Source organism: Anastrepha ludens, chromosome 6, assembly GCF_028408465.1.
Source record: "Anastrepha ludens isolate Willacy chromosome 6, idAnaLude1.1, whole genome shotgun sequence".
NCBI lineage: Eukaryota > Metazoa > Arthropoda > Insecta > Diptera > Tephritidae > Anastrepha > Anastrepha ludens.
Window position 1 is genome coordinate 57,280,196 of NC_071502.1, and position 26,393 is coordinate 57,306,588.

At 36.1% G+C, this 26,393-nt stretch overlaps 1 protein-coding gene across 1 annotated transcript in view; it reads left to right on the plus strand.

Annotated features, from left to right (window-relative positions):
• Nucleotides 1–26,101, plus strand: part of LOC128866930 (F-box/LRR-repeat protein 20) — a 145,233-nt gene extending 119,132 nt beyond the window's left edge. The window contains exons 5-11 of the mRNA XM_054107983.1: nt 8,086–8,169; nt 8,270–8,364; nt 8,464–8,641; nt 18,255–18,443; nt 18,524–18,817; nt 18,899–19,111; nt 20,981–26,101. Of these exons, the coding sequence (XP_053963958.1) occupies nt 8,086–8,169; nt 8,270–8,364; nt 8,464–8,641; nt 18,255–18,443; nt 18,524–18,817; nt 18,899–19,111; nt 20,981–21,088 (1,161 nt within the window). The 3' untranslated portion in view covers nt 21,089–26,101. The remainder of the gene's footprint in view (nt 1–8,085; nt 8,170–8,269; nt 8,365–8,463; nt 8,642–18,254; nt 18,444–18,523; nt 18,818–18,898; nt 19,112–20,980) is intronic.
• The last annotated feature ends 292 nt before the right edge of the window (nt 26,102–26,393 follow it).

Consider the following 26,393-nt stretch of genomic DNA (forward strand, 5'->3'; position numbering starts at 1 on the left):
TTTTAATGCTCAGTAATAACTACTTGCCGCTAATTAAGTGGCTTTGGCCTTAAACAAATTTGCACTTAGTTATAGACAGTGTGCCATATTTTCTGGTGCATTCTATGGCTTCATAAAAAGATGAGAAGAAGTCTTCATTGAAATATTGTTTATTTAAGCATTTATTGACTTATCTTCCACGCGGAATGATGTATTTTAGCACGTGATACTTCACAACAACGGCTCAAAAATTCGTATCTGTGACGCACAAATAAACCTTGAAACATTGCTGCACAAGCCTAAAAATAAGTAAATGTATTGCATTTAATTTAATATTAATATTCGTAGGTGCATGCACTCAGATTCCGTAAATCCTCAATAAAAAAAAAACTATTTCAACTATTTGAGCCCTCCTGTTTATTTGTCCGCCATATCGCTTAAGCAATGTGACAGTCAATAAATATTTCATTAAGTAATTATGTTGTAATTATATTATTGCTTTCATCAGCCTTTACACCAGCTATTGGTTGTTTCGGCAACAGCCGAATATCCTTGAGCGCCTCAATGTGCACCACGTACATACAAACAAATAAATTCTTGCCTTGAATTTTGGTTGCCTATTTATACCGCTGTAGAACTTTTTCCGAACATCTTCTAATTAATTAATTAATAGCGAATTAAATAGAATCTTTGCATGGTATTTTTCCCCCGCTGTGGGCTTCATTCTTCCTTACCCTCTAATCGATTTTATCACTTCATTAACCAGATAAAATTAAATTAGGAATTGCTTAACTAGTTGCATGTAATATGAAAGAGAATATTTAACATGAAAATACTAGAGAAGGATACGGTTAAATCGATTTGTATGTGGATTCATTCGTCATTCGGGTATCATGACCCGATAATAACTAGCTTATATAAGTAGTCTATTGTAGCTGGTTTATCGGCATAGGCCAATAACCTAATGTATCCCACATAAAATGTAGTTTAAAAGAGTCTTTTTACATTGATAGACCCATTTTTTGCGTTGACTCGGTTACTCATTATAGATGGCCCTTTTTGGTCTCATTTTCAGTTTTCAAAATTATGGCCATTTATACCTCTGTAATGCAAACCACAACAAACAATAATCTTTTCGGGATGTATTTGGTTCCCAAGAGTTGTGCGACTTTTTGTTTATGAAAAATCCTCCAATACTTATTACTGTATTGACCGATATCTCGACCGATACATGAAAAAAAATCGAACTCAGCGATCGATTTTACATAGAAATTGTATCTAATTTGGTGTTTGGTTTTTGTTTTGGCACTACTCTGTCTCTGCAACTTCCCGGGGAAACCGGTTTAGTTTTTATGCGCGTCACCCCCTCGAAGTCAAAATCTATCTATAATTCACCTATCTACAATATACAGGGTGAACGATATTAAGTGTTACCTATTCAAAACACCATAACTGTTTTGTGTGAAATTAGTTTTTATTAATTTGAAAGACAAAATTGTTCAAAAATGATTACAATTTTAACATATATTCACTTTAGCTCGATATGACCACCTTTTGCCTTGACTATAGCCTTCAAACGGTCAAAAAATGAGTTGCATGCTGCACGAATGTGATCTTGTGGTATTTTGGCCCATTCTCGTATAATCGCTTTTTTCAACGCTTTTTTCTTGCTCTCCAAAATGGATCAGATGGAATAGTCCATCGGATTTGCGTCTGGCGAATTCGAAAGCCATTGTGTGGACGAAATGAAGTGTGGAACATAATTTTTGAACCATTCTTGGTTCACACGAGCTTTATGAGACGTTGCCGAGTCCTGTTGAAAAGTCCATGGTCTACGACCGAAATGCTTGCGTATCCACGGCTCTAAAGCAGCTTCTAAAACATTTTCCCGATAATAATTCGCATTCACTTTGACACTAGACTCGATAAAAACGATTGGAGAGCGTCCATCAGCGGCCCAAACCATTACTTGCGATGGAAAATTGCTTCGAGTTGTCATACGTAGACTCAAATTCTCCTATGAGCGTTCGTTCAAGTAAGCACGATCGTTTTGAGTGTTTATGAACTGCTCAATTGGGACATTTTTTTTATCAGAAAACACAATGTTAGGAAATTCGCCACGTTCGTGCAATCGCAACAACAGGTCCTTTGCTCTTTCGCACCGAACTTTTTCTTGCTGTGGTGAAAGATCGTGTGCTTTTTGGAACTTGTAAGCCTTTACCTTGAGCTCAGTTTTCAATATGCGTCGAATGCTGTCTTGCGATATTTTCAGTTCTTTGGCCCTTTTGTCTTCCACTTCGACGTGGATTTCGTTCAAGTCGAGTCTTCACTTACCGAACCATTTCTGGCGTTGCGGTTTTTTTTTTGGTCCACTTCCATAGCGTTTTGCAATGCTACCAGTATCATTGTAACGTTTTATAGTGCGATACACAAACATTTAATTCACTTTGAGGTGACTGAGCTCACGAATAATGGCTGGTTGTGATTTTCCAGCCAAATATAACGCAATCACTCTATTACGTTTGAATTCCATCACAGAAAAAAAAAAATTCAACAAAACTGAGACGCAAATGCTTTTGATGGCTTATACAAAATATATTGAACTGTCATTAGAGCAATTTTGACGTTGATCTCATGAGCTGTTTTACAGATACAAGCAGTGTGAAGTTGGTAACACTTCATATCGTTCACCCTGTATTTAAAATCTATATACAGTCTGTGTAATAGAAGCGTGACCGGCATAGCTTAGAAACTATTTGACCAATTCGATTCTAACAAACTGCATTGTATGGGCTTCGAATATTTATTATACGGAATATATTCAATAAAATTCATGCGTCAAAATGCGTCTGGATGTTGTTCCGCAAGAGGGGGGCCTACAGTCTTAAGCCGACTCCGAACGGCAGAGCATTTTTTATGAGGAGCTTGGTTGGTTGGCTGGTTGGTTTAAGTGGTGATTCGTTCAGAATCCAACAACTAGCGCTTCCGCACGATTTTGTTGTCACATCCTCGTTAGCAACTTGTTTAACGGTTATTTACAGCATGGCTATACCCAGTCTGTGCGGCTCAGGAGCCTTATTAGGTTGTTGACATCTAAGCCAGACAGTTTTTCGAAATTCTCGAAGAGCTTTTTCATGGCAGAAATACGCCCCCTGCCGATGGGCCACCACTATTAGAAAAAACTTTTGTATCATTTGGTGTTTCATGCAGGGATGTTCGAACACTTCCGAATGGTAATTGCGCACCAATCCATTCGGATACGGCGGCCAGTTTTTTCGCATAGTTTGTGTCGGGTCCAAATCAGCCAAATTGGCCTTAATATGATAGCTGTTTGATGGTCCATATTTGTTTTCCTATGATTTTTTGCTTAACTATTGCCCGAGTATTTTCAAAAGGGTTGGTATTAGGCGACTGTCAAGATCAATCCAATATTTACTATTTTCGTTATACAAACCTTTGATCGTTATGTTTTTGTAAAATACAAAGTTGGTTAGTTCTTCCAATCATCTTCGCAGCCGACGGTATTAATGCTTTTTGTTAAATTGTATTTATCAAAGCTGCATTCAAATCGGCGGTAAACACAAATAAACAACTAAATCTTTCTTTGGAGAAGTAGTCCTCAAGCATTAACTTTAACTGGACGTTTAACAGTTTGCTGAAGTTGTCGATTATCAGCAGTGCACTAGATTTGACGAATGCAACTACTAGTATTTGTCCAAAAGAAAGATTCATCCGTGAATATTACTTTTGCACAATTCCGTTCAGAATTTGACCATGAACGTTTTTTTTTTTTTAAGTGTAATAATGAGAGCAGCGATTTTTCCAATGTACTCCGCAATTTGAGGTCTTCGTCATGTAAACGTCCTTGAATCGTGTATTTGGATACATTAATAACAACACTTTTCCTTAAAACTGCTTCAGCTTTACGCAACGATAGGTTCTTTTTTTCTCACAAGCAAATCAATGATCTTCTGATCTTGCTTTGGAGAGACATTTTTTGTGGACCCCGCCTTTGGAGAAGTCGTCAACGTTTTTAATTTCGGTATGTCGTTGCACCAATTTATTTATGAACGTCTTCAACTTCTTCAAGTAGTTTGCGGCAGATGCACGTGAGATTTTTGGACCTTTTGGGTGTGTACATATAACTCTGCTTCAAATCGTTTTTCATACGCTGGAATCATTTTTTAAAAGCGACGTTCGCTTTCTAAATTTCTCACAAATGGCAAATTTCAAAAAATTCCACAACATGACATAGACTAATATTATTTTCACATGTCATACTCAACTTGTTTTATGTAAACCTTCAAGGCTTTCGAGCTCAACTTATACTATTTAAATTTTGATGAATATTTCATGATACAAGGTGGCTCAAAATTAACTATCCAATTTTGTTTTTGAGCAACAACCTTTTTACTAAAAAAAAAATGATTTTGAGTGATGGAAATCTTTGTCTAGTTCAAAGTGTCAAATTTGACTGACGTACGACGTGATTTGCAAAAATTATAAGTCTTCCGAAAGAGCTATTAATTTAGCGCCACTTCGAATTGAATTGTATTCGTCCATATTCGAATTTGTCACTGATCAAAATTTAAATAGTATAAGTTGAGCTCGAAAGCCTTGAAGGTTTACATAAAACAACTGCTAATATTCTTCCTGATTACATCTATGTGTATACTTATTTATTTATTTCTAAAATTAGTCTATGTAGGCGTGCTATAATTTTCATCAGACACTTCAATGGCAAACATGTGTAAGTTATCAGCTTGTTTGTATATTTGCAAATGTGCAGATAACATTTTGGCACAGTTTTCAAGTTCAATTTAAATATGGGCACATTCACCCATGATGTTCGTCTGTTTATTTTCTTACATTTGTATCATACATAGAAATATATACTATAAGTGGATGGGTATCGATGCTAGCGCGTGAAATTTAGTGACAGCGCAAAAATCAGTTTAAATTTGGTCCTTGACAATGAACTTTGGACGTAAAAGATAGAAGTTGAACTTTCACACTATTGGCGAGTACTGTTTGTTTGGTCTACTAATATAAAGTTCAAATAAAATGTTTCTTTGTTCCAGTTAAGTGGATACTATTCCATTTGATATAAGCAAGTCGAAGTTTGGTATGGGCTTCAAAGCGTGCAGAGATTAGGTTTTAATCTCCTTACAGTCTGTTACATAAGAGCGTGGTCACTGTTACACGTAGATAAAAAATAAGAGCGTCCTGTTTCTTTTTCTATGACATAGAGGGCACCTCAGTCCTTCATGCTTTTTGTAAAAAGTCAGCTGTCTGTCAAATTTGGTCTTCAATTGAGTGGTTTTTTGAAATGAGTGCTGGTTGCATGAAAAAGTACCCAAATTAACGCAAACTGCTGCTGCGAAATATATGGGAAAGTCGAAGCAGTTCGTTAGCAAGTGGATAAATCGCTATAAAAAGGTCGGTAACGTTGATGATTTTCTTGATCGCGGAAGTGCAAGCAAAGTCTCAAAAAAGGACGAAAAAAAAATTCTCGCATTGTTCTCGAAAGATCTAACTTTGACTTTACGTGGAGCTGCTGTGAAATTGAAAGCAAAAGGTGTTGACTTATGTATCTTACGGAACGATTCGCATTTTCTGATGAATCCTCCTTCTGGGCATTTCCAAGCATCAAACACGCCTGGACACCCTCCACCAGTAGGATGCTTCAATGGTCTGTTAAACACCCCATGAAGGTCCATGATTCGGGATGTTTCTGAAACAAAGATTTTGGAACTTTGCTCTTATTTACCAAGAATTTAAATGCCGAAAAAATGAATAAAATATATCAAAAGGCTTTGTTACTATCTGCTAAGCAATGGTATATCAAGAAAAATGAAAGGTGGATCCTTCAAGAGGACAACGATCCGAAACATCGGAGTCGAGCGTGCAGCGAGTGGAAGGCGCGAAACGGAGTTGTCACTTTAGATTGGCCATCTCAGTCACCGGATGCGAATCCCATAGAAAATGTGTGTGCTCTCATGAAAATGCAGCTTCGCAGACGCAAGCCATGTAATTTAGATCAGGCCAGGCCATAATTGACAATGTATGAGATTGGACTTGCTACTGAGGTATTTGCGTTGAGTATTGACGACCAAATTATCAATAAATTTGCGAATTTTCGAAATATCAATTGTTGTTATTATTTAACAGTGACCACGCTCTTATGTAACAGACTGTAGTTATATCAAGAGCGAGCGGTCGTCCCTCGGATGGTACATCTCCGAGTGTATTTTCGGCATGAAAAAGCACCTCAATGGAGGCGGGTTTAAACTGTAGGTTCATCTATTTGTAGAAAAAAAAACATCCAGACGCACACCGCATATAGGAGGACGAGTTTGATCAATCATACATACAATAAAGGATGTATATAAATAATATTAAGAAGATATGCTCATGCAGTCTATTGAGCTTAAACCAGATCAGATATACATATCGTAGGTTTTGTTGATGACTTGGTGATTGTAGTGAAATTGGTACCCGATAATGAATCCAAAGAAAATACTGCTATTGCAACGATAACAAATTGGCTGGATACCGTGGTTTTGCCAATTCCAGCGGAGAAAATGGAAGCGGTTCTCCGTAAGAAACTAGAGATACCTTCTTATCTCATCATAGGCAAATATAAATTTAAATCGTCACGTCACATAAAGTATCTGGTTGCTATAATTGAGGGTCGACTCAATTTTAAGCCAATGGCAGAATATAACTCAGAAAGCATCCAGAAATTACGGTGCATTCTCTAGAATGCTTCGAAATGTGAGTGGACCTAAAAGTAGCAAATGTACGAGATAAGGTCATCACATCCACTCTGCTGTATGCAGCTCCAGAATGGGCGAAATATTTGGATATAAAAGCGTATAGAAGACCATTTAAGGTCAAATTTGTACATACTTAGCACACTGAGAGGGATAAGCGCATAAAAAAACCACTTCGGACGGAGCCGGAGCAATTGTGATCGCAGGCATGACGGAGGAACGAGTTAATAGTGTGCATACAAAAGGAGAAAGGAAAAGGAGAAGCTACTATGGCGGGGTTAACTTGCAACTAACACAACTTGTGCCTCTTTGGCTCACTCGGTTCTACATTACCGGTACGACCGGGATTTAGATCTGACCAAGAGCAGTCTCTCTAACAGAATTTCCCGTCTACATATGGGCTGCTACAATTAGAACGTTTTAGGAAGCATCCGTCTATGAGGTCAGCGGCAGCTAAACAGACAGGCTAGACAGAAGAAACGGACTCTTGAAGCTAACGCGAGATAAGTATGGTCTCCAAAGTAAGGTCTCTAAAAAGTCAACTAGCGATTTTTGAGCACCAAATTTTTAATTTCCTCGAAGTGTTCTTTATCTGACTTCAAGTCCTTGTGATTTACACTTGATCCTTAACACGTTCCCTGTCCCAATATAGAAATGCAAAATTGACCGACAAGTCCAACAGGGTTTTTTAAATAATTTGTTTTTTTGTAGTCATAGGATAGCTTAAGTAATAATAATAATTAAAAAACAAAAAACGGATGTAGGGTATTTCTACCTGAAACACATATGGTCCATGAGCGTAGAGGGACATTTTTGCTTCTTCACGTTCATGAAACACTTGTGGTGCATATACCCCCTGACGCACATATGGCTCAGGAACGTATCAGTGCTTATCAGGCGCACGTTTACTGAACCATATGGGGCTCAGCGGACAGGGAACGTGTTAAAGAACGGATTAGATGATAATTTTCTCATTCAAAAAATGGGTGTTATTGTACTGTTGACAAGGTGGCGCAAAAATTAATCATTGATATTGTTTTTGAAATTGTTTTTTTTACTAAATAAAATTTTGAATGCTGAAAATCTTTATTTTGATGCGCTCCATTGCTTGTCTATTTGTATAGTGCAGCTGTCTACTTCACAAGTGTCAAACACATATGATCGATGTACGACGCCATTTGCCAAAATTATAGATTATTCAATGGGGTGATTAATTTTGCGCCACCTTGTGGAACATTATTCCCACATATGAATATTTATGTATAAACGAACATGTACAGATGCCGTCAATATAAATTTAATCACCTGTCTTTCTTTTTTATAATTAAAGGTCTGCAGATATTGGAATGTGCTAGCCTTGGATGGATCAAGTTGGCAGAAGATCAATTTATTTGATTTTCAACGTGACATCGAGGTGAGTCAAAGTCATCAGGGAAAACCTACTCACCAATGAATTCATAAACTTTTAAAATTCAAACATAAAAAAATGTATAAATTTTCATGTACTCATTCAGGGTCCAGTTATTGAAAATATATCCCAACGATGTGGGGGCTTTTTGAAATTTCTTTCATTGCGCGGCTGTCAATCAGTTGTTGATAAATCAATAAGGTAATAAGAAAAGCATTGATATTAAAACTGTTTTTGAGAAAAAACTTTTCGAATGGTTTTCTCTTTATTCCACCAATTGACCTTTACAAATTCTTTCAGAACATTAGCGTTTCACTGCCCCAACATAGAAAACTTGGACTTATCCGAATGCAAGAAGATCACCGATATATCGACACAGTCAATAAGCAAAAACTGTGCAAGATTAGCAGCAATCAATTTGCAATCGTGCTCTAATATAACTGATGATAGCTTAAAATATGTATCGGATGGATGTCCGGTAAGTAGATATAATTTTTGGAGTAATTAGCGATAATTAATATACGTGGTGTGGCTATTAAGTAAATTAAAATTAAATAACAAGACTGAACTCCGCACGCCCAAACGATATCGACAGCAAGTTGACTTTAGCGAGCAGCCTTCTCTTTCATTTACAGTACCTCTCGCTTCTGTTAATTCAGTAAAGCTAAAGCCTTTGTGCGTATAAGGGTTGAGTTTTTGTTTTTTTAATTGAAGTTGAAATTGAGTTTTGTTTTATACGAAGGTTAAACTATAAAAATCCGGAGAACCCGCAGATTGTATCTATGGAATTTTTCTGCAAAACAAAGTATGTGGCCTTAACAGGTTTTGATTTAAGGTTAATAAATTCTGATCTATCATAGAAAAATGTAGTATTTTATCCAACCATTACTAAGATGGTTGCTCAAGCTATGTCTATGATTAATGGATTAACTATTTTGAGAAAAGCAAGCAATTTATTGCCTTATATAAAAACAAATTTACTTTGAAAATGGGTGCCCAAACAGTGCGTTTATTGAAAAATAGTTTCGAGAAAGCCAATGCGTACACAGTCTGTTTATGGACCGAAATTGGAGATCTGAACTTGAACGTAATGTTGCCAGCAATCTTGCAGATGTCAGTTAGCCGCCTCTGAGCTTCGCTTAATTTAAGTTCATTCGATTCTTTTGTGTGGACTGTTTTTTAAAGATGTTATGCGGACGAATCCAGAAACGATCTTAACCTTTATGACAATAGCCAATGCGCCTTTCGTCAGATAGGGACAGAAATCGTCGAGGCAGGCATCACAGGGAAGTTATATTCCACATCAAATGAAGGATTTCTTCTTCTTGATTGGCGCGATAACCGCTTACACAATTTTGGCCGAGTTTAACAAAGCGCGCGAGACGTTTCTTTCTCGTGCTAACCGGCGCCAGTTGGATACACCAGGTGAAGTCAAATCCTTCTCTACTTGATCATTCCAACTCAGAAGAGGCTTTCCTCTTCCTCTGTTACCACGAGCTGGTACCGCCTCGAATACTTTCAGAGCCGGAGCGTTTGTATTTATTCGGACGACATGACTCAGCCAACTTAGCTGCTGAATCTTTATTCACTGCGCTATGTCTATATCGTCGAAATTCTCATACAGCTCATTGTTCCACGGCCTGCGATATTCGTATCGCTAACGTGCGAAGGTCTAAAAATCTTCCTCAGAATCTTTCTCTCAAACACTCCAAGTGACGCCTCATCGGTTATTGTCACCGTCCAAGCTTCTGTGCCATACGTTAGGACGGGCATGATGAGAGCCTTGTAGAGTTTTGTTCGTCGAGAGAGAACTTTACTACATATTCAATTGCCTACTTAGTCCAAAGTAGTACTTGTTGGAAAGAGAGATTTATTCTTTCTAGTACAGCAAAAATCAAAAATCAAAAATCATTGAAAAAGATTTAATGGTGTTTTTTGAAAGAAACTAGCCTATGGGTTACCCTTTAATACGATTTTAGAGATATCTCGACCACAGCACCACCTATCGACTAAATTTTAAAATAAAAGAATTACCTCAATGTAGCTAATATATTTTATGTGTATATTACGAATTAAAGTCAAATCGGACCATAATATGGTTGATTGACAGCCGCCGTAGCCAAATTCGGAATTCAGAGGGAACAACGTAGGGTCGAATCTCGGTGAAAGGCCAAAATAAAGGAAAAGTGTTTTCTATTGGGGTCGCTTCTAGGCAGGCAATGACAAACCTCCGAGTGTATTTCTGCATGAAAAAGCTCCTCATAAAAAAAAATTCTGCCGTTTGGAGTCGACTTAAATCATAGATCCCGCCATTTGTGGAACAACATCAAAATGCACACCACAAATAGGAGGAGGAGCTTGGCCAAATACCCAAAAAGGGTGTAAATGCCATATATATGTATATATTATTGGTCACAGCGCCACCGATCGGAAAATGCTAAATTTATCCTGTGAAGTTTAACAAATCGGCAGGCTACTTTTACCGTTTACCGTTCACAAACAAATGGTTAAATTTTTATATATCAGATTTTTAATCAATGCCGAAGCCTTCATTCTAATCTTCTCGAATAAGTAAACTGCCCAAACCATCTTCTTTCACCTTTTTTATTTTTTTGTGCCTGTACATATTTAGTCTAACAGTATTTGGTGGAATTTCATTCACATTTTGCTCCCATTCTGCATTTTTTCCAACATTCATTGATTAAATTTTATTCTACAGCCAGTATTTTGCATCCTGTTATTTTCAACTCTTCTCACATTCTGTGCAAATACGTAGCATTCTCTTTCCTAATGCTAAACTTTTAGCCTCAAATGTATTGAAATCTATTTTTGGCATAATATTCCATGTTTGTTTTTTGCAGTTTTTTACTTCCGAACCCTTTTCCACCAGAACTGAGAAATGTTAAAACTGTTGCCAAGCTCAGAATATTTTGCATTCACGCATTCGGCAGCAGTTGTGCAGACACAGCAAAAATATTTCTCTCCCCTTCTCTCTCATGTTTCATTTTATTGTCGAGCACTCAAAGAGGTCTGCTAATACACATTAATCATATTTTCAACTCTCTTTTGCATACATATACGAGTACTCTCAAAAATAGTTTTAGTTTTCTCTTTTCCCTTCGCTCTGTTGTGAAAGAAGCATCCGTGCTTCTCACGCAATCCTCTCTGTTTATGTAGACATTTGCTGCATGTCCTTGCCCATTCAGTTTCGTAATAAACAAATAAATTGAGGCCAAGAAGAGCGCACTTGTACATGACCACTCACTCGCACACACCACCACTGTTAACCTCTACTCATTAGTACTTGGCATACATATTCAGATAGATGGATATAGTATATTCAGATATTATACGATGCCAGCAGAGTGTACTAAATTTGTTGGTATTTATACACCAAAAAGTGCACAAAAATTCACATAACACACATACACATGCAAACATAAGTACATATAGACCCAGTATTTCGCATTCTCAGACATTTCGCATGCCGTATACATATACTATTTTTGGCCTACTTTAAGGCGCTTTTGCTAATTTTTATCGCCGCTCAACCCGCGCTGCAATTGCACACATTTTGTGTGTGTGTGCATGTACGCGTGTGTGGGTATATTTTCATTTTCCTTCGTTTGCCATTTATACATATACATTTATTTATATATAATTATGTATGTGTTGTTATATGTTGCTATTTTTGTTGGACTCTGCTGCCTACGCTTTCCATCAGCTTTTTATGAGTTTATGCCAGTTTGTGGAGCAGTCTGAATACTTGCGTACATATGTACAAAAATTCCAATCTACGTATGTATGTGAGTTAAAAAGTTTGCTTGTGTGCTGCACATACATACATATACACATATTACAATTTGTGGGTGTTCATGTGTGGCCAAATTTTGTGGGATTTTGGAAATAGTTTTTCAAGTGCTTTTATTTAAAACTGTTTTTTTCTCCTTCTCAGGCTTGTTGATTTGCTTTGGTAAAACATGTTCCAGTCAGTCTCTGAGAGCGCTAGCCGCATGATATACATGCATATGTACTCGGCAATGGAAAATTTAAATATTTCTGAACATTTTTAGCTTATACTATTTACTATATATATATGTGTATACTTTATACATTGTAAAGCGTTTTTCAGTAAGAGCGCTTCAACTTTTTTTTTGAATAAAACACAAACGGTATGACTTTTTTAACTAATTTTTTTTTTTATTATCGAGTTTGAACATATACATTTAAGTATGAAATTCGATTTCTTTTGCATGACCACCGCGTGCACGTTTTACAAAGTCCAATTGTTGAACTCAATTTTCGACCACTTTTTTGCATAAATCGGCCAACATTCCAGCAATTTAGCGTTCAATATTGGCTCTGAGCTCACAAATCGTCGCCGGCTTGTTACTGTAGACCAATGACTTCACATAACCCCAAAGAAAATAGTCTAGAGGCGTCAAGTCACACGAGCGCGGCGGCCATTCGACCGGTCCATTTCTGGAAATAATGCGCTCATCGAACTTACTCTTTAACAAATCAATTGTAGCGTGTGCTGTGTGGCTTGTGGCCCCGTCCTGTTGAAACCACATGCCGTCTAAGTCCATACCATTCAATTGCGGCCAAAAATAATCGTTTATCATGTCGCGGTATCGGTTTCCATTCACAGTAACGTGGCGATCGTTCACGTCAACGAAAAAATATGGGCCAATTACGCCGCCGGCATGTAAACCGCTCCAAACAGTGATTTTTTCGGGATGCAACGGTGCCTCATGAATCACGTGTGGATTGCTTTCTGCCCAGTAACGCATATTTTGCTTGTTGACAAAGCCATTGAGCCAAAAGTGAGCTTCATCACTGAAGATGATTTTTTGGAAAATTTATAAATTTTCATAAAAAATTTGCACGATTATTTTTATAAAAAATTTGCACGATTTGCAATCGTTGCTCAAGTGTGTAGCGTTCCGTGATGAAATGTATACTAATGAAGTTCACAAATGACAAGCGAAAAATAAAAAAGATTGCGTCGTTCGCCCTCCCTATCGGAAAAAAGTTGAAGCGCACCTATTGAAAAACGCTTTATGTGTATATTTATTTATTTAAAAAAAAAAGTTTAACCAAGCACGAAATAGAACCTATTAGAAATAATTATTTTTCGACGGATAATACTCATCCACCCAGTTGCTGTGACTATAAATTCATTGGTGGTATGAAAAAAAGCCTGACAAAATCCTGATATTCATTGGAAGGCTCGAATTATACGCTTGCTAGCAAATATAATACAAGTAGATCACATCAGAGGTCACATTGGTCATATTCTCCTATGTGCTATGGTCTTAGGTAAGAAAAGACCTTCTCAAAGCTCCAGAAAGACAAGATAACGGTCCTTGTATTTAGGCCAATTATGTCAATAAGTCTAATTCTTAAGCCAGCAGATTGACTGGACTCACCAACATCAATTTTCAAGAAGTCGCGGGTAAAAAATCGCCTTACCGAAAACTTCATTTGATCTCAAACGGCTCGGCAAGATCCTTGCCGTTTAAAAAGAAGCTGCAGGTTGTGCGCAACGTCAGTTTGTATAGCAGAGTTAATTGTAAGTTAAGTTTATAATTACACAAGGCGTTGTTGTTGTTCTTGTAGCAGCATAAACATTCCCCATACATGTACGGGGATTGCTGCTCAAGTGACAGTCCTTGGCCGGATACAAATCCGGGTAGTTCTGGTTACGAAGAACCGACTGTCGTGGGAACGCTAGACAAGGCGTCGTACAGGCAGCTTCATTTCGTGTTGTCAAAATTGGTTCTAAAATCGACGAACCATGGAACACTTGGTGATTTGCTTGTCCAAGATTTTTTGCTAATATAGATTTGACAAACTGTTGCTGATTGGCTTCTATCTTTTGCGCGGTATTTAGAAAGCTTTATTCATTTCGTTATGGATTGGGTAGAGCATCTCATATTCTAATCTTCGGATATGTAGCCAAATCACGTCAAATTACGCTTAATATGTGGTAATAAGCGCACCACTCAGCTTAACAGGTATACCGTCAACTCCAGCGGCCTTTTTGTTCTTAAGGCGCCTTCTTGCTACTCTCGCCTTGTTTTGGTCGAGTGGAGAGATATCATATTTTAGTCAGGAGTCTTCTTGTACAATGTCTTGCTCAGGTGAAGAGACATGAGTCAGGGTTCTTTTTCTTTGTAAGATGCAGGTTTTCCATTGCACAACGTAGAAAAGAGTTTACTCCATATCTAAAGTATACTTTGGGCGTGCATTACCAAATTTTCAGTCCCTTCTATGCAGTATCCAGCCTCGATCATTTGATTACCATATATTAGTTTCTCGTAATCTCGCAAAGTATCGATCAAATAATTTTAAGTTTATGCTCGTTGTAAAGGTGACATTTCACACTAAACAAAGTCTTTTCCTGTTTTTTTTATGTTCCATTTAGTTGTGAGTTACAGGTTGCTAACAATGGAAGTCAACAAAGACAAAAATCGGTACATTTTAAAGTTTTTCTTTGATAAAGGCGAACATGCGAAAATGCAAGCCAGACCACTGAAATTGTGAATGGTGCTTATGGTGCCGATAGTGTATCAACTAATTATGTACAATTTGGTTTCCGCGATTTCGTTCAGGCATCGGAGACTTGCCATTGCCTAATTGCCGCTACTACATAAAAACTTGCTTCCAACATTTCAGTGTTTCGTGTCCACAGTGGGTTTCGAAACCGGGCTCTACCGAGAGAGTCTGCATCTCAATCTCTGCGTACTCGCGTCTTTCTGCCTCCCTTTTTCTTTTAAAAGACGCTTTTCGCTCTCCGTTTCGTTCAATTGCAATTTAATGACTAATTCACTTTAATTTATTTTATTTTATTAAATTGTTATTTTAAAATATATTATTTTCTATTTAATTTTTGGTGTTTAATTTTAATTTATATGCCTAAGCTTACATATGTATGTGTGTAAATACTACCAAATAACCTTGCTTATGCAACCGCGCTTCCATATACATATGTAGTTCAAGTGTTAAGTATGTATAGAATTTGTGAATATGTATGTATGTATGTATGCATATAAGGCATGTAAATGTGAATGATAATTTCCTGCTTTCATTGCATTGGCCCACTTTCGAGCTGAACCATGTTGAGTTTATATACACCATTATTTAGTTCATCGATAAGTACACTAAAACTACAGTGCCACACAAATACATACATACGTATGTATGTACATAGGAAAACATTATGTACTATATTTCTTCAGTACATAGAATCCATAACTAACAGTACAAACGGCTGTGACTAATCTTTCATTGTGTCAAAAAAAAAATTTTTTATCGCCACACTCCCTGAAACTTGTAAAATTACCCCTTCGAAATTTCAAATTGAACGCTGTTTATTTCATTTTACTTGCACAAACGCCTACAAGTATGCAATCATTTTTTTTCTTTCCAACGCTTCTTCAACTTGTTGACTTTTTACCGACATATGCACGGTGTTACTTACTTTTGGGCACATATGATTTTTATTGCATGCATTGTGCCTACTTGCACACGTATGTACATGTACTCGTATATGCATATGTATATGTGCACACACTCTCCCAAGAGTTCTTCCACTCCTTCTTTTGGTTATGCCATCGCATCGTTATCTGCATTCGTTGTCTATCAATATTCTAAATGGTTTCGAATTTTCTCACACGCTCCATTCGAAGAATATCTGTTTTATAATGCAATCAACTCGTGTCACATTTTGTCGTCTTGGTAATAGACTAGGTTGTATTGTAGTAGAAGAGTGCCATCAAGTCGAGGAAGGTGCTATGAATACGCAATAGCACCATTTCAATGTCCTTCGTGTAGGTTGGTTCTGTGCATACTTATGCACAGACGAGTGGCTGTAGCCATTGCTTTACGTGTATATGTATGTACACATAGTTGTCCCACATTTTCCAGACCCATGGTCTCGCTATGCACATAAGTGCCATATTTCATTATATACTCGTATAACCGCTTGCATATATTGCTATGTATGTATGTATATATGTATATTTCTATATATATACAAAGATTATGAAAAGATTTTCACTTTCATACTTGCTTTTTTGTTTTAGTTCTACATACATAGGTATACATTAATATGGGCAGATAAAAGTATGTGTTGCCTTGTTCTCCTTTAGTTTTCTTTCCTTTCCTCTATCTTTCCACTTGTATTTCAATTTTATTTTTATTTTTCCCACTTTGGAAACGAAGGGTTATCAGCTGCCTTGTGTATCAACAGTTGTTGCTATTCTTGGAATTTTTCTGTTGCTGTTTTTAAAATGCTACTAATATATGGGCATATATATACATATATATTTAATGGTATATGCGCATATGTGCAAATATATTGTAGTATGTAGGTATGCAGACACCCCGCTGTTGCGCTATTCGCGACCTCTTCCGCTATTACATTCACCTACTTTCCCTTCGTTGCCTGTTAGCGTTCAAGGCCAATAGACCAAACAACTAACCAACCAACCGACTACGGAGCCAACCAACAGCCATCATCCCAAATATATGTATGTAGGTATGCACATATATAACAATGCAATCCATTGCTCCCACTCATGGTGACAAATAAAGTGAAACTTTGGTTGTGTGCCAACGTCGCTGACAGCGATGTCAGTGATACCCGCTAGTGGTAGTGCTGCTGATGACCAGCTCTATTTGTTTCTCGATATCCGCAAGCGTGGCATTAGTATGTGTCTGTTGGGATCAATAATGAATTTTTCTGCATTCATACTTTGGCATTTGTTTTTTTTTTGTGCTGGTTCGATTGTACGCCTCCGGGTATGCAATTCGTTTGCATTGTTGGTTTTTCTTTACTTTTCCTGTAAAATTGTATTTTCCGTTTTTCCTTGTCATTCTGTGCTTTGTGCTGTTGCAATGTCTCTCGCTGTGCAAAAACAGCTGATTTCCTTTATTGTTTTCCTTTTGCGACCAGAGCAATTTATCAGAGGTGTTGCATACTTTTGGGCTAACAGGCTTTGGGCGTGATATATTGAAGGAGGCATTTTACGTGTATGCATACAACGTTTAAGTTTGGTTTGGTTTCATACAATACATACAGGGTATTTCAAGTTCGAATTTCTTTCATACCAGTGTTTGCCTTTGGCAGCTGCCTGAGTGCATTAGCGTCTCTTTCGGTATACATTCATAGGTGTATGTTGATAATGTTTTTTTTTTCAGCTATTGTTGATGGTATGGATACTGAAGGTAGATGGTTTCAGGAAACCCGCACGGACAACGTAACATTCAATTTATTGCAAACTAAATTCCGGGGAATCGGCTTGAAACATTAGGTCCCTCCATTTGTGGAACAACATCAAGACGCACGCCACAAATAGGAGGAGGAGATCGGCCAAATACCCAAAAAGGGTGTACGCGCCAATTGTATACTACATATATATATATATATATATAAATTCCGGGGGACAATAATTTACCGATATTCTATAGCAATTTAGTCACTAAAATGCCTTATGTGTAAACTGCTTTCTGATATATTTTCGTACTATAAATATAGAAGTCTCATACGAGCTTTGTAGTTCACCGTAACAATAATAAGTGTATGAACTGTTCTGGCCCATGTCCAATTCAAATCTTTATTAACTGAAACAGTGGTGGAAGGCGCTTCTTGACAGCTTTTTCCTTTGCCATGCCACTTTCCCTTCGGTTCCAACAGACTCGGAGAAACATTTAAGAATCGGCGCAAGATAACGCAAATGATCTAACTCTGGAATGCCATATTTGACCAAAAACTTCTTACTTACGGAATTACTTACATTCTTGCTGCGATGCGAAGTGAAAAAACATAACAATTCTAATGCAACCGAGGTCTATGGCTATATTGATTTGCTTGCAGGAGCGAGACGTACCGCATTCGAGAGAAAAGAGTTCTCGCTAATCAGTTGGGAAGTGCAGGCGTTCGGCGCGTGCGTACTGCATCTATGCTACAACTCGTATGCCTTATGACTATATTTTACTAGCACAGTAATTTTCCCCCCTTCTTTATTATGCAGATATTTTGCATTTTATATAATTTTATTAACGCCGATGAATTTTTCTTTCAGAACTTACTTGAAATCAACATTTCTTGGTGTCATTTAATCTCAGAGAATGGCGTTGAGGCCTTGGCGCGTGGCTGTAAAAGGCTGCGCAAATTCTGCAGCAAAGGTTGTAAACAGGTCAACGACAATGCCATCACCTGCCTGGCCAGATTCTGTCACGACCTAATGGTGCTCAATTTACATAGCTGCGAGGTAAAAACCAAATATTAAACCAAATTAGAAGTTAATTAATCAAATTAAAAATGTAAACTTATCGTATTTTTACTTTACAGTCAGTCACCGATGCCTCGATACGACAGATCGCAGCGAATTGTCCTAAAATGCAGAAGCTTTGCGTTTCGAAATGTGCCGAACTCACTGATCACTCGCTCATGGCTCTCTCGCAGAACAATCCGCTGCTGAACACACTCGAAGCATCCGGCTGTCGTAACTTTACTGATATCGGTTTTCAGGCATTGGGCAAGAATTGCAAATATTTAGAACGCATGGACTTGGAGGAGTGCAATCAGATAACAGACTCGACGCTGGCGCATCTGGCTACAGGTTGTCCCAGTTTAGAGAAACTGGTATGCACAAATTTGAAGAAGTTGTATTTGAAGTGCCTACAAGTTCTTTATATTAATAATTTTAAATTTATATTTGCTCAGACCTTGTCGCATTGTGAGCTTATCACAGACGATGGCATACGTCAGCTGGCGGCTGGTAGTTGTGCAGCTGAAAGTTTATCCGTCCTCGAATTGGATAATTGTCCATTAATCACCGATCGTACATTAGAGCATTTAGTATCTTGTCACAATTTACAAAGAATCGAGCTATTTGACTGCCAAATGATATCGAGAGCAGCAATACGAAAATTAAAGGTGCGTGCAAAATTTTTGTGAGTGAAAACAAAGAAAAAAAATAAAAGTTGACGTAAAACTATTCAAAAAAATATGTATATCTATAACCGCGCGCATTTGAATACAAGAGTTTTATAGGTTTGTTCACGTGGCGGTTGTACGTAACAGCATACAATAATCGAGATAGATATAGACATTCACCTAGCCCTGTCATAAGTTCTGTTACAAGTTAAGTTCGTTGTAGATATGAAATTATAATACTTTTAAAATGAAGTTAATTTTATTTAATCACATAAAAATTAAAAAACAAAATTTTAATTGTCATTCAAAATGATCACCATTTGATTTTACACCAGCCTCTAAGTAATTAGGCCATTCAGCTATTGCAGCACGCACAGTTCCCATGAATATTGATGTCGCCGCTCGAACCAAAGATTATTTGAGACTCTCCAAATTTCTGGGAGGTCTTCGACAAGCCATATTCTCCAATTCTGATCACAAACTGTAGTCCAATTATCTGCGGCTATGAATATTGTTATTTAGCCACTGCTGGGGACTTTTACCTTATGTCTTTAATATTTTGGCACAGAGTATATATGAGAAGGCATATTTGGATAGGTGGCACAAAATTAATCATCATTAGTTTTTTTTTTTCAGTGATAGAAATCTTTATTTTGACCTCTATGCGCTTCATTTCTTGATTGTTTGTATACTGCATCTGTCTAGTTTATAAGTATCAAATATGATGAACGTACGATGCGATTTGCATTAAATTCTTTTAAAATTTAATTAAATTAAAAATCTTACGTTAATGTGAATAATTTTGCGCCACCTTTTATTAGCCAAGGTTGATAAATTACAAGGTTTGTCTATCTGAAGCTAAATTGTTGGAGTAGCGTTCGCTGTCACGTCATCGGGGACTCGGCGGCAGAATTTTTTTTATATATTCAGTTTATACAATCCTAACACAACAAGGGTAAACATTATAATATTAGTGCTAGAAGCAATAGGTTTCAATTTTCATGGTAAAATTTCTGAATTTTGCCCGCTCATTTCACACATACTCTTATAGACTAGACAGATGGCAGAGTTAATTGGGTTTACCGGCGCGTTTAAAATGGTAGTGTGACAGACGGTTGTTGTGCGGATTAGTGAACAGCTGATTTGTTTATCGTATAGTTTTGTCAGTAAAAGATGGATCGCAGCCGAAAATTAACTACCCTGATAGTAAAAAAAAATAATTTATTAAAAAATACAATATCTTGAATTGCTATTTCTCAAACTGCTCCGCAATATCAAAGCAATTATTGAAATTTCGAACGTGTTAGTGCAAACTTCAATTGCACACAGTCTTTCTTGATTTTCATTTTAAAAAGTCTGATTATTTTTCATTCTCATTAGATATTAACTGTCATTGTTCGGCAATGTTGCCATCGAAAATTCCGAAAAAAATGAGAATTAAGTCTAGATGGCAATCTGCATTAGTTGCACTTAATTCCTGATAATTCCGGATTAAATCGTTAACACCGATTAACGCCACCATCTGTCTAGGCTATTACGCTCGTCTAATGAGTTGTGTCCAGACGGCAACGAAGTAACATGAGCGCAGACTCTGTTGATTTGTTTTTGTATATCACCAGTACAATAACAGTTTTGTCGTAAACAAACCGCTATCGCATCCCAAAATAGCGTCAGTAAATCAGCTGATTCCTTCAAATTTGCTGAGAGGCGGTTAATGGTCTGATGTTGGCCACACTTTCTATGTACATTCTTTCCTTAAATAGTTTACATTATTTTTTAACAACCTGTATGTTCTATATGGTATATTCTTTTATATATGTAGATTATTTCCTAATTTCATTGCTTTTGGTTTTTTTTCTCACCTTCTAGAATCATCTACCAAATATTAAGGTACACGCCTATTTTGCACCAGTAACACCGCCACCAGTCACCACTGGACATCGCCCACGGTATTGTCGCTGTTGTGAGATTCTCTGAGATTCGGCCATCGGCTTCGCCAGGAAATTCTTGTGCAAGGGCCCTACTGACTGATGTTTGTATATATTTACTAGTACGTTTCTAATTGTTCTGACGATCATTATGACATCGCTAACACTCATGTATCTCTTCTCAATGATTTACTATGTTTTTTGAAAATTAACTAAAAATGCTAAAATGGCAACATACAACAAAAACAACAAGAAGAAGAACTATAACAAGTATCACAATAAAAAAAGCAAAAACGCCACTAAAATTGCAAGAAAGATTTGTGTGCGAAAGGCAAAGGCAAAGCAAAAGCAAGCCAAGCAAAGACAAAACAAAGCAAAGCAAAGCAAAGCAAAAAATGTATTAACGAAATGAAAAATGTTAAATAAAAATTTGTAAACGAAATTGATGTAATAAACGAAAGGCAAGGCTTGGAAAGATATATACATATATACACAAAAAAAAAACAAAAGCAAAGAAATGTAAACAACGCATTTAAATGAATGTGTGCGTATTGAATGCAGCAATGATTAGACGTAGATATACATACATACAAGTAATTAATTTAAAAATAATTGAAACAAACTCTCTTAGTTTGCAAGACATGCCAACTTTGAAAATCTGATAAGGCAAAGGCAAAGGTAGGCGAAATATTTTGGAAATGCGGAAAAGTTGGGGATTTTAACGAAATTCTAAAATCAAAATATAATGCACAAAGCGAAATTAAAATCGAAAAAGACTTAAACATTTAAAGTGAAAACTCAAATACATACATATGTATGTAGTTAATTGATAATTGATTGAAATTTTAAGGTAAAAATCATTGGCTACTGACAAAAACCAACAACAAAACAAAAAAAAGAAGAAATTAAGAAGCTTTGGCGTTTGACGCTTTCCATTACTAATTACAATTTTACACATTTAACTACATACAAATATTTTTATTTCTGCTGCGCATACAAAAATAAAAGTAGTGAGTATTAGAAAATAGAGCAATATTCCTTGATTGAAAATTGAGAAGCTAAATGCGGTTGGAGTTGGTGAGGTGTAGGGAAATGTTTGTGATTTTATGCGATTTTGCCTGTATTTATACATACATAAATATATCATTTTGTGTTATTTCTGTTTTTTTTTATTATATTTTTTACACATTTTCGTTACATGTTTTAGTTTAAAGCGAAATTTTATGTACATAACTACATATACATACATTTGAATGTAAAGAGCTAATGTTTATAGGTTTTACATAAAAAAAATTGCGTAAAGGCACTAATCCATACATACATATATACATACACATAAGCATACATACATACACATATTGAAATTACATAAATTTGAATCGCTCTTGCGATGAGTATGAGACAAAATGTATATATACATATATACATACATACACATACATATAACTAAAATTTCATACACATTTGCATATATCATATATGTAGCACCCACAAACCTATGTGAGAGTTTCGGGAAGGACTCATTTAACTAATTTAATTTAGAAATTATCTTACTTACAGGGGGGTATTTTGAAAAGTCCGTGCAAAAATAAAAACTGCTTAATTGTTTGGGTTAAAACTTTTTTATTGTTCAACATACTAGTCTCCTTTTAGGCTTATACACTTCGTTCAACGCTGTTCTACAATAGTTTCTTGATCCCCTCCGATTAATCGGATTTGTCCAAGTCTGAAAAATAGCCATTCGTTTCTGCAAACACTTCCATATTTGAATAAAATCTTATTCCCGCCAGACATTTCTGCAAATTGGGGAACAAATAGTAGTCCGAGGGATAGGAGGGAATCAAGCCTGGTAGGATGTGAAACGAGTTGGAACCCTATTTCCATTAATTGTGCGGCCACAACTGCTGAGGCGTGAGCTGGTGTGTTGTCGTGGTGGAAAAGGAAAATCACTCGACTTCCTCGATTTAAACGAATGCCAAACACAAATAAATGGACCGATCTCGCTGAAACTTGGTGTGTGTTCTTCCGAGAGATGCTACTAACTAAGCATAACCTCGATACGCGCCATGAGTGCCATCTCTCTGACTTTGAATGAACTTTTCAAACGACCCTCCTACGTTTAAACCGGTTTTTAGTTTTGTCATAGTTTATAATTTTGTGTAGATTTTCGTATTAAAAATTTACTTGAAAACCGGAATATAATTTTTAGAAATTTAATAATTTTTTATATATTAAAATAAAAGCAAATACCTGATGTTTATGCTTATACCATAGTGCAAGGCGAATCTATTGAAGATGGCACTAGACCAACAACAATGTTTTGCACATTAGAATGTCACGGAAAAAAACGTGGGGTACTTTGAAATTGAACGGCTATTCGTCATTTCGTTTTTGATTTTTCAAATTAATTGAACTACTGCTATCACCTTTAATAGAATCGCCTTGCCATAGTGTAACAATACATACATACAAAATGGGCCAGCCAGTTTGATGTACGCATATTTGAAGTTTCCGTATTTTCATTTCTGATTTTAACTTTATATATTAAATAAAGTTCTGAGGGTTTCTTTATTTTGTATTAATTGAGCTAAATACATTCCAAATGATTTTTGATAATATGAGCTTTTCAATTTAGATTTTCGAACATCACAGCAGTCGTTTAATTTTGTTTTTTTACAATTACTGTATAACTGCCAAGTCTGCGTACTGAAAGCGAATGCCATTACTGCCTGGCAAAATTTGTATTATTACACTATGACTTATGCCTATGGGGATCGCAACTGATCTAAATTTTACTAAAAGTATATAAGTTTATTTTTTATTTACAAATCTGGACTTGGAATATTTCGCACGAGCTTAAATTTGTTAATTGTTCAATTTCTATGAGTATGCTGCTATTTGACTACCACTTTGGGTGTAACTTTAATTTTCAAGCAGCTCAAATCAAAGGCAGTTCCACTTGGTCTTTTATTTGTAACAAGAGATGAATCCATGTTTTTGATTTAATACAACCTTTTTATGAACTCCATATGAATGATAATTCTTCCCCATGAAAAACTGCGCAAATTTATATTCCTTCTTATAGTGAATTTTGCTTTGTTCGAAAAGTGCGTGAGAATGTTTTCACATGCAAAATTCATCTTGAGAAGAAAAAATGTTACATTTTCACATAGAGTTCGCATGTTTTTAAGATTTTCACAATTTACATCAAATTTTTCGTTAAATAAGGGGTAACATGTGGTTATAATAATGTCTTTACTTATATCAAATTTAAATTTTTGAAAAATTTAAAGAGTTGCAAACCATTTTAAATTATTGTCGCAGATATCATTGTGATTAAAATCAAGCACTTTCAATCGTAATTCTCTATATATATACATATATGTATATCCTTTTTTTTTATAATATTCACTTATTTTCGACCGTTAGAGATGGATGAGTTGCTATCATATAATCGAATGTTTTATGGCTACAATTAGCCCTTACGGCGCTGAAAAAAAATTATTAAGCCATGATTTAATTTATGACCTAAACATACTCGCGATCGGTTGAAAATAAACTGTCCTGAACCGTGCAATAAACCCTAAAGATTATACATATACGAGTATAAATCTAAAAAGAGAACTGAAGTGCAAAAAAAAAATGAGGCCTTATTCTCTTTTAACACTCGCGCTCGCGTTAAAAATAAAACTCTCGCATACCAAATAATAAAATTTTAGAGCTTTAACGTATTGCTAATGGAGAGGCCGAAGAAAACTCGCCATTGAGCGAAAACTAAAGCTCTCGCAGTTGGAATCGCACGCGGATGATGGTGCAAAAAACAGGCCACGTGAAAAATAAAACTCCAGGCAACTCTAAGCATAAAAAAGCAGAGCTTATAGTTATTGCGCGAATTCAAATTAAATTGATTGATTTTATAAATTTCCAAAAAACAAAAAAAAAATTTCCAGATTCTTTTATGCTTTTAAAGCAACAACAAGCTAGATCCATGATTCAATAATAAAAGGTTTGCTCAGTAAGCAGCTTTCTCATTCCCTCTTGACAAATCGGCTCCCTTAGCAAGACACTGGGTTGCTAGCTCTAGAAATTTTGACTAAAAGTGGAGGAGAAGTAAAATTTGTAGAAAAAACATTTTATTTTCAAAATGGACTGCTTACGAGCAACAACTCGCTCAAGAGTTTTCATCGGTATGTTCAGGACTATGGTAGTATGACATGGAATACATACCGCTTAAGTCAGGACATGATAGAGTATTTGATGCAAGCCGAGATTGAGATGGAGAATTTACAAAGCTTTATTTATTATGATGTGGTGATTTAAACGGAACTCATGTTTTGCAAAGAGCTAGCGTTTGCTAAAGAGTTACAGCAGGGAGAATTATTGAATAGTCCCGACGCAATCGATTACATTGCAGACCTCATTATAAAAAAGTTGACAGAACTTGTTTCCAATGAGCCCACCTTCCTATGGATGGATGAAGTGTCCAGAGGAGGCTGTGCTTGTACCAGTATGAAAGAGTTTCTCATAAAAAACCATCTACCGGAATCGGCATAAAACTGTAGGGCCTTCCAGTTGTGGAACGCGCGTTACAAATAGGAGGAGGATCTCTGCGAAACACCTACGTGCCAATTATTTATTTATTTTTAACAAAATAGTTTCCTATTGGCGAAACTTTGCGATTGGTTTTAAATTTAAAAATTTATTCACAAAATAAAAACTTGGATTATGTGAAATAATTTCTTGTTTTAATATTAGACTCGGCAATTTCCGCTAATCTACCATTATTGACATTCAAATATTAATTAAAATTTATTTTTTAAATCGTTCGCAGTTTGGATTTAATTTTTTCCTTTTTATGCACCTTCTTAAATACAACCTTTTGTAAGGGAGTGTCAAAATTCGAATGTTACTAGTGAGCAAACCTTTAATAATTGATTCATGAGCTAGATCATATTTTGTATTTTTCATTTCTAGATGTCGAATTACATAAATAATCATCAAATTGATGATTTTTAGATATAATGAGTAAACTACTTGTAAAGAAAGCTACTTTCCAAAACGATCTTTAATAAATGCTGTAAGTTTAACAAACCTTCATGTTTCGTTAACGTTTAGTGAAAATTTCATTTTTTGTCATAAAAGTCTATAAAAAAAAATAAAAAAATTTTATAAGCAAATGCGCTATTTTCGTGCACTCTCACACATACTTATATACAAATGCATACATACATGCACATAAGCAACGTCTGGCGCTTAATATCCCTTGATGCTTGACATATTTGTGGAATAGAGATTAAATTTGCAACAAGAATATGTTAGGAAAAACAATTTTTTCATAAATAAAGGTTTAGGTG